Source organism: Grampus griseus, assembly GCF_964374135.1.
Source record: "Grampus griseus genome assembly, chromosome: 4".
Lineage (NCBI taxonomy): Eukaryota > Metazoa > Chordata > Mammalia > Artiodactyla > Delphinidae > Grampus > Grampus griseus.
The window spans coordinates 81099273-81109043 of NC_138997.1; the positions used below are offsets into that span (position 1 = coordinate 81099273).

Genomic DNA, 9771 nt, shown 5'->3' on the forward strand with positions numbered 1-9771 from the left:
GGCCCGTGAGCCATGGCCGCTGAGCCTGCGCGTCCGGAGCCTGTGCTCCGCAGCGGGAGAGGCCACAACAGCCAGAGGCCCGCGTACCGCAAAAAAAAAAAAAAAAAAAAAAAAAAAAAAGATATTTTGGATATACTGGGTTAAGTAAAATATTTTAAAAAGTTAAAAGAAAGCATGTTCTTTGAGAATTAAAGTTTTTCCTTAGGAGAGGTGGATATATCAATGCCTGGGTGTACATAATTACAAGTATGTTTGGCCCCTGGTTACCTATTACAGGGGTCCCCAACTCCCGGGCTGTGGACTGCTACCGGTCCGCAGCCTCTTAGGGACCGGGCCGCATAGCAGGAGGTGAGTGGCGGGCAAGTGAGTGAAGCTTCACCTGCCGCTCCCCATCGCTCCCCATCGCTGGCATTACTGCCTGAACCATCCCCCACCCACCCACTTCTGTGGAAAAATTGTCTTCCACGAAACCAGTCCCTGGTGCCAAAAAGGTTGGGGACTGCTGACCTATTGGATAATAGGGAGAAAAAAAAAGAGGCGGGTGGGCAACTCAGAGTGGGGATGAGCTTGTGAGTGCTAAAGTGCTTTCTTTCTGCCCTGCTGACTTCCCTGTCCTGGGCATTAGTTTCTAGATTTGGTTCACAAAATCAAATGCCTTTTGGGAGCCAGGAACTGAATTGTTAATCAAAGAGCCCCCTTATCTCCATTTATGGACCTGGGGGAAGTAATGGTAAGTGAGAGTGGAAGGGGGGAGGACGTTCATTCTTTCAGTCACAAAAATAGATTTATAGACATGCCTCCCGCTTAAACAAATTGTGAGGGGCTAGGAGGAAACAGAGAGACAGAATAGTACAAGTCAAAAAGAATCTCAGGGTTCTTAGGGAAGTTGACTTTGCTTGCTGTGGGAGAAAAGCTGATTCCAGCAAGAATTGCATCCAGCTTGTATAGGACATCATGCAGCACCAGGCTGAGCACAAGTTCAGAGGAAGACAGCTAGCTAGCATTTCTTAGCTTTATTTGCCCATTTGTTGTTTTGTTACTGTTGTTTTAAAAGACCAGAGTGGAGTTATGAGGTTGGATTCCTTGAGCATGCCGACAACAGCAACGAACCCACAGGAAATGTCTTAGACCTTATCGGAGAAAAGAGATTGTTAGCTAGCGTGTTTTTCACATGGAGATTTCAAAAATCACTTTTTGAAGAAAGTTTGAAATATCCATGGAAAAAACTTTGAGCACCAGATTTTCTCTGAAATCCAGTTTGTCGGAAAAGACATGATTAGCCTCCATTTGGTAAAAGCCCATGAGTGATCTTCTCTATGAATGAGTTTTAGCAAAACTTTGATCTTGACCCCTCCCTCTTCCCACTTTCAGCCACCTTTAATAGTGGCCTGATCAAAAGCCAATTAGATGGACTTCCCTGGTGGCACAGTGGTTAAGAATCCGCCTGCCAATGCAGGGGACATGGGTTCGAGCCCAGGTCCGGGAAGACTCCACATGCCACAGAGCAACTAAGCCCGTGCACCACAACTACTGAGCCTGCGCTCTAGAGCCCACAAGCCACAACTCCTGAGCCCGCATGCCACAACTACTGAAGCCTGTGCACCTAGAGCCCATGCTCCACAACCAGAGAAGCCACCACAATGAGAAGCCCACACACCGCAAGGAAGAGTAGCCTCCGCTCGCCGCAACTAGAAAAAGCCCGTGTGCAGCAACGAAGACCCAATGCAGCCATAAATAAATAAATAAATAAATAAATGTATGTATGGGAAAAAAAGCTTAAAAAAAAAACCTAGTTACAACAGAAGTATTATACTTAACATTGATGACTCTTACATGTCTATATTAATCAAACCAACAAGCTTAAGCCACCTTCAATACCAGATATCAGTTTAGTAGTGAATATTATCCAGATAACATGAACCTGAAATTCACTCTGGCCAGATTATTTCCTATTTCTGAGTATTTATATAAGCACTTAATTTTTTTTAAGCCTATTAAGTAGAGCTCTTTTACAAATTCATTTTTTTGCAATATCATACACCTACAACACACGTAGATACATATGAACACACAAACAAACACAGAGGCCTTATAGTACCCATTTCAAAATTTCAGCCCTCAGTCAGGTATAACATAAAAGCCATCAGTTACAAGGGGCTGGATTCAAACTGGGTTTCTAGCAGATGAACACACCCATTTTACTAGTGTTTACAGAAAAGGCACTTAAGATTTCTATTTATCCTTGACAAGTCAAGTTCTAAATTACTTTACCCTCTTTTTTAAAATTTCCATTTAAAAAGATGTCAGAAATTAGGGTTCCTGAAAAGACCAGATAGGACATTTGCATCTCAAAGGTACAGGCAAGTTCCTCCTAGGATGATTTTGTTTCCCCTTTGTTTAATACTTTCAAGCCTCTTAAGATAAACAGGGAAGGCTTTGGGAGTGGCAAAAGGATTGGTGAGTTTTGGATTATTTTTGGAACCACACCTCTGGTCCTGTGAAGACTACATTTATAAAACAAGGAAGTTTTGTTTTCCTTTTCAAAGAATTGGGTGGTTACCTCAATGATATTGAAGGACTGACATACCCATTCACCTATGTTGGAAAGTTTTACTTTTCCTCATTTAGCTTAGGGGAGAAGGCCTCTTCCAAAATTCCTATCAGGGTCTGAATATCAGCTATGGTCAGTTTAGTCAGACCAGTGGCCTCCTATTTTGTTAATCTACTTCCAAACATTTTTGAAGATCTTCCTTAGGTTTAAGAAATTTGTACCTTATATTTAGACACTGTATAACCCTTTTTACTTAATCACTGGCTGGATATCTTTGGCCAAGCCCGGAACCTCGATATTGCACATTCCAGGGTCTACTAAGGCTTCTATTTTAGCTTCAGAATTTATCTGTTCCTTTTTGCTTTTTGTTAGAACCGTTTGGTGATGAGGGTGGTTCCCTTGCCCCTGGAGAAAGAGTGGCCCCTAACTTAGTTAACAAATCTCTTCCCGTTAAAGGGATGGGACAGTCAGGCATAAACAGAAAGGAATGTAAAAAGAGCTGGCCATTCATCTCAGGTGTAATATGATGGTTTCATAAATTGAGTGCTTCAGATAATGACTATAAATGAAAGGGCAACATGGAGGTTGAGCAAATAGAAGATATTTGAGTCAACTAATTAAGCTAGATAGAAAACTGAAGCCATGCTTTCATTAAATGCTTGAAGACAGGCAGTTTTGATACTGACCAGGGTTCTTGGACTTCCCCAATAAATAGAAATTGACTAGAGGCCAGACAGGAAACTCAGGCAAGGCTTTATTGGGGCCCCTGCCACAGCAGAGGGGAGCAAGAACAAGTAACAGTTTCCCTTGCTTGCTGGCCCGAGGTGGAGGGGGGTGGCAAGCTGGTTCCTTATTTGGAGTGAGGTTAGGGGTGTATCCAGGGGGGTCGCTGGAGGTGTGGCTTGGTGGTTTGCCCGCCCCTTTGTGGTGTTGTGTGCAGTGGGCATGCGCAGTACCCTGCTTTTGCTCCCGACACCATGTTTTTGCTCCAGGCTCTTTAGAAGCGGCAGCTGGGCTTTTTTGGTCTTTTTGTGTCTTTTGTCCAGAATTTGCCCCAACTGCACATGCACGCAGTTATTTTTAGTCCCTTATAGTTGTTTTGGGTTTTTTTTGTTGCTTGAGGAGTCATTTGTCCAGATACAAGCACTGCAGCACTGCCACAAAGGGTCCCAGGTCCCAGCTTGTCTCAGTTTTATAAATTTAAATTTGCTGTGATGGTTGCCGTTGTTAAGCAAACAAAGACCGCTTTCATCTTGCTTGTGATGGGTTCACTGTGTGCTAAGCACTCACGTCTGTGTGTGGGATCCTGTCTCTGCCCTTTGTCTCTCCAGTCACACGCTGTGTACCATACCTGATGGTGCTGACCACTACTTCCTTGAACTCTGGAGTTTGGCCAGAAAGTTAAAAGATCCCCAGATTTGGATTCAGGTTTAGGAATAAGTAGGGAAACCCACTCGAGCCATAAGCCCAAACCACTTTTACTTCAATATAGCTTATACAGGATGGTTCTGTTCTGAGATATTAGGCACTGGCCCAGGCAGTAATTGAGTATTATTTTTATTCTCATTGAAATATTTCTCCTTGTATGAGTAGCTCTTTCAGGAAGCTAGAGAGGAAGACTTGGGTCATGTCTGGGTCTTTCAGCCAAATACAAACAATGACATAAAAATACCACCCTTACTTTTTTTTTTAATTAATTTAATTTTATTTATTTTTCGCTGCGTTGGGTCTTCGTTGCTGCGCATGGGCTTTCTCTAGTTGCGGCAAGCGGGGGCTACTCTTTGTTGCAGTGCGTGGGCTTCTCATTGCGGTGGCTTCTCTTGATGTGGAGCACGGGCTCTAGGTGTGTGGGCTTCAGTAGTTGTGGCACGAGGGCTCAGTAGTTGTGGTGCACGGGCTTAGTTGCTTCTTGGCATGTGGGATCTTCCCGGACAAGGGCTCGTACCTGTGTCCCCTACATTGGCAGGAGAACTCTTTTATTTATGGAACTTTTGAATTTTATTTTATTTTTTATACAGCAGGTTCTTATTAGTTATCTATTTTATACATATTAGTGTATATAAGTCAATCGCAATCTCCCAATTCATCCCACCACTACCACCCCTCCCCCCGCCACTTTTGGTTGCAATGGTGAATGGGATTGTTTCCTTAATTTCTCTTTTTGATCTTTCGTTGTTAGTATATAGGAATGCAAGATATTTCTGTGCATTAATTTTGTGTCTTGCAACTTCTACCAAATTCATTGATTAGCTCTAGTAGTTTTCTGGTGGCATCTTTAGGATTCTCTATGTATAGTATCATGTCATCTGCAAACAGTGACAGTTTTACTTCTTCTTTTCCAGTTTGTATTCCTTTTATTTATTTTTCTTCTCTGATTGCCATGGCTAGGACTTCCAAAACTATGTTGAATAAGAGTGGCGAGAGTGGACATCCTTGTCTTTTGAATAAGACCAAAGTTAGGCACCAAACTGTGTGTAGGTAACAAAAGGTAATGCAAAAAGAATCCTAATTCAACCACACAGGGATGGAACTCTCAAAAAAGCCATGGGGAGGTACGTATCAAATATAGAAAGTACACCAGCTGTGAATCCTAGCGTGAGCTCTAAAGGATCTTGGGGAGGTTGGGGTCAGAGGACTCGCCTTGAATGTGTAAACCCCTCTGTATTAGTTTCCTGTGGCTGTTGTAACCAGTTACCATAAACTTGGTGGCTTAAAACAACGGAAGCTTGTTCTCTCATAGATGTGGAGGCCAGAAGTCTAAATTCAAGGCGTCAGCAGGGCTGCACTCTCTCCAGAGCCTCTCCGGCTTCTGGTGGCCCTCTGGCTATTGGCATTCCTTGCCTTGTGGGTGTATCATTCCACTCTCTGCCTTCATATGGCCATCTTCATATTTTCATATGGCCTTCTTCTCCATGTCTTTGTTGTCTCTGTCAAATATTCCTCTGCCTTTCTCTTGTTTATAATTTTTTATGCTTAAAAAATTCTAATTATTATTTTTAACTGAAATGTAGTTGATATACTGCCTAATGATTTGACATTTGAATACATTATGGAATGATCACCACGATATGTCTAGTAACCATCTGTCCCAATACAGAGTTATTGCAATATTATTGACCATATTCCTTATGCTGTATATTACATCCCCATAACTTATTTATTATATAACTCGTGGTTTGTACCTCTTAATCCCCTTCACCTATTGTTCCCACCCTCCATCCCCCTCCCCACTGGCACATATTTATTCTCTGTATCTGTGAATCTGTTTTCATTTTGTTCGTTTTGTTTTTTAGATTCCACATATAAGTGAGATCATGTGGTTTTTGTCTTTCTCTGTCTGACTTATTCCACTTAGCATAATACCTTCTAGATCTATCCATGTTGTTGCAAATGGCAAGGTTTCATTTTTTTTTTTTTTAGCGGCTGGGTAATATTCCATTGTATACGTATACCACATCTTTATCTTTTGTCTATTGATGAACGCTTAGGTTGCTTCCGTATCTTGGCTATTGTAAATAACGCTCCCTCTTTCTCTTATGAGGATAATTGTCACTGGATTTAGAGACCACCTAGATAATCCAGGATGATCTTCTCAAGATTCTTAACTTAATTATCTCTACAAATACCCTTTTTCTAAATTAGATAATATTCAGTTAGGAGATTAGGACATGGTTAGGAGGCAGACATATCTTTTTTGGGGGGAGGGTCACCATTCAACCCATTACATATCCATATTAAAAGTTATTTGATTAGAGATAATATAATTGTTTATAAATATGTACATTTTCCTGGTTTGAGGTTGTGTGACTCCAAATAATGTAGCCTTCATTTAATGAGTCTCTAGTAAAAAATGTTTAATGTCAGCCATGCCTAATTTAATACAGTCAGTTAATGTTGATTTTTTTCCCCCTAGGATCTGTATCTGTATCAAGATGCTCTGAAGAATAGCAACTACTCTTAGGATTGTCTACTGTTACAAAATGACTAAAACGAATTCTAGCATCTTCCATTTTGCCATCATCTTCATATTAATACTTGAGATCAGAACCCAGTTATCTGATGAAAGTGAATTTTTAGTTGACAGATCAAAAACAGGTCTTACCCATGTTCCCAAAGACCTGTCCCTGAACACAACAATCTTAGATATATCACAAAACTACATTTCTGAACTTTGGACTTCTGACATCATATCACTATCAAAGCTGAAGATTTTGATAATTTCTCATAATAGAATCCAGTATCTTGACATGAGTGTTTTCAGATTTAACCAGGAACTGGAATACTTGGATTTGTCCCACAACAAGCTGGAGAAGATTTCTTGCCACCCTACTCTGAACCTCAAGCACTTAGACCTCTCATTTAATGCATTTGATGCTCTGCCCATATGCCAAGAGCTTGGCAACATGTCTCAACTAGAATTTCTGGGGTTGAGTGCCACACAGTTACAAAAATCCAGCATGCTGCCGATTGCTTATTTGCACATCAGTAAGGTTTTACTGGTCTTAGGAGACACATACGGAGAAAAAGAAGACCCTGAGAGCCTTCGAGACCTTAACACCCAGAGTCTGCACATTGTTTTCCCCACAAGAAATGAATTCCATTTTATTTTGGATGTGTCAGTCAGCACCGCCGTAAGTCTGGAACTGTCTAATATCAAATGTGTGCTAGATGATAATGGGTGTTCTTCTTTCCAAAATGTTCTGTCAAAACTTCAAAAGAATTCAAGGTTATCAAATCTTACTTTAAACAACATTGAAACAACTTGGAATTCCTTCTTTATGATCCTCCAGTTGGTTTGGCCTACAAACATCAACTATTTCTCAATTTCAAATGTGAAACTACAAGGTCGCGTTGACTTCAGAGATTTTGATTATTCTGGTACTTCACTGAAGGCCTTGTCTATACACCAAGTTGTCAATGAAGTGTTCAGTCTTCCACAAGATTATATCTATAAAACCCTTTCAAATATGAACATCCAGCATCTCACAGTGTCTGCTGCACACATGGTCCACATGGTCTGCCCATCCCAAATTAGCCCACTTCTGTATTTGAATTTTTCCAACAATCTCTTAACAGACATGGTTTTTAAAAACTGTGCAAACTTAGCTAATTTGAAGACACTCAGTTTACAAATGAATCAGTTAAAAGAACTTGCAAATATAGTTCATATGACCAAGGAGATGAAGTCTCTACAACAATTGGATGTTAGCCAGAATTCCCTAAAGTATGATGAAAGTGAAGGAAATTGCCCTTGGACCAGAAGTTTATTAAGTTTAAATATGTCGTCAAATATACTTACTGACTCTGTTTTCAGATGTTTACCTCCCAGGGTCAAGGTTCTTGATCTCCACAATAACAGAATAAGGAGCATCCCTAAAGATGTCACCAGTCTAGAAACTTTGCAAGAACTCAATGTTGCTTCCAATTCTTTAGCCCACCTTCCTGGATGTGGTACCTTTAGCAGCCTTTCCATACTGATCATTGACTATAATTCAGTCTCCAACCCATCAGCTGATTTCTTCCAGAGCTGCCAGAAGATTAGGTCCCTAAAAGCAGGGAACAATCCATTCCAATGTACATGTGAGTTAAGAGACTTCATCCAAAGTGTAGGCCAAGTATCAAGTGAAGTGGTAGAGGGTTGGCCTGATTCTTATAAGTGCGATTATCCAGAAAGCTATAAGGGAACCCCACTAAAGGACTTCCATGTATCTCAATTATCCTGCAGCACAGCTCTGCTGATTGTCACCATTGGGGTCCCTGGGCTGGTATTGGCTGTTACCGTGACTGCCCTCTGTATCTACTTGGATCTGCCCTGGTATCTCAGGATGGTGTGTCAGTGGACCCAGACCCGGCGCAGGGCTAGGAATGTACCCTTAGAAGAACTCCAAAGAACTGTCCAGTTCCATGCTTTTATTTCATATAGTGGGCATGATTCTGCCTGGGTGAAGAATGAGTTAATACCAAACCTAGAAAAAGAAGATATAAGAATTTGTCTCCATGAGAGAAACTTTGTTCCCGGCAAGAGCATCGTGGAAAATATCATAAACTGCATTGAGAAAAGTTACAAGTGCATCTTTGTTTTGTCTCCCAACTTTGTCCAGAGTGAGTGGTGCCATTATGAACTCTACTTTGCCCACCACAATCTCTTCAGTGAAGGATCTAATAACTTAATCCTGATCTTGCTGGATCCCATTCCACAGTATTCTGTTCCTAGCAGCTATCACAAGCTCAAAGCTCTCATGGCCCAGAGAACTTATTTGGAATGGCCCAAGGAGAAGAGCAAACATAGACTTTTTTGGGCTAATCTAAGAGCATCCATAAATATTAAACTGATGGACAAAGCAAAAGAAATAAATCACACACAAATATAAAAATATTCCTCTGCTGCTTTCGGAAAAAATGTTGCTGCTTTTGGAAGCTCCAGCAATGACTTTATTTTGCATCAATATGGATATAAACATGATTCTGAATTTAGGATGTAGATAAAAATGGGTATGTCCTTTCAGGCCCCAGGTTCCCATGTATATGTGGTAATAAATTTGATGAAATGTTATAATTTCTATTTAAACAGTTAATTTCTACCACATGAGTAATTCACCTAATTCTTTTTTTTTGTATTTTTGAATTTAATTTAATTTATTTTTTTATACAGCAGGTTCTTATTAGTTACCTATTTTTTTAATATCTTTATTGGAATATAACTGCTTTACAATGGTATGTTAATTTCTGCTTTATAACAAAGAGAATCAGCTATATATATACATATATCCCCATATCCCCTCCCTCTTGCGTCTCCCTCCCACCCTCCCTATCTCACCCCTCTAGGTGGTCACAAAGCACCAAGCTGATCTCCCTGTGCTATGCAGCTGCTTCCCACTAGCTATCTATTTTACATTTGGTAGTATATGTAAGTCCATGCCACTCTCTCACTTCATCCCAGCTTACCCTTCCCCCTCCCCGTGTCCTCAAGTCCATTCTCTACATCTGCGTCTTTATTCCTGTCCTACCCCTAGGTTCTTCATAACCTTTTTTTTTTTTCTTTTTTACATTCTGTATATGTGTGTTAGCATACGGTATTTGTTTTTCTCTTTCTGACTTACTTCACTCTGTATGACAGTCTCTAGGTCCATCTACCTCACTACAAATAACTCATTTTCATTTCGTTTTATGGCTGAGTAATATTCCATTGTATATATGTGCCACATCTTCTTTATTCATTC

General features: G+C 40.6%; 1 protein-coding gene across 1 annotated transcript; it reads left to right on the top strand.

Moving 5' to 3' along the window:
- Window positions 1-6531: 6531 nt before the first annotated feature.
- Window positions 6532-9078, top strand: TLR1 (toll like receptor 1; the record flags this gene model as incomplete). Its single annotated transcript, XM_082653877.1, has 1 exon — window positions 6532-9078. One exon carries the CDS (start codon window positions 6532-6534, stop codon window positions 8920-8922), a length of 2391 nt encoding a protein of 796 aa, XP_082510003.1. The 3' UTR covers window positions 8923-9078.
- Window positions 9079-9771: the final 693 nt, after the last annotated feature.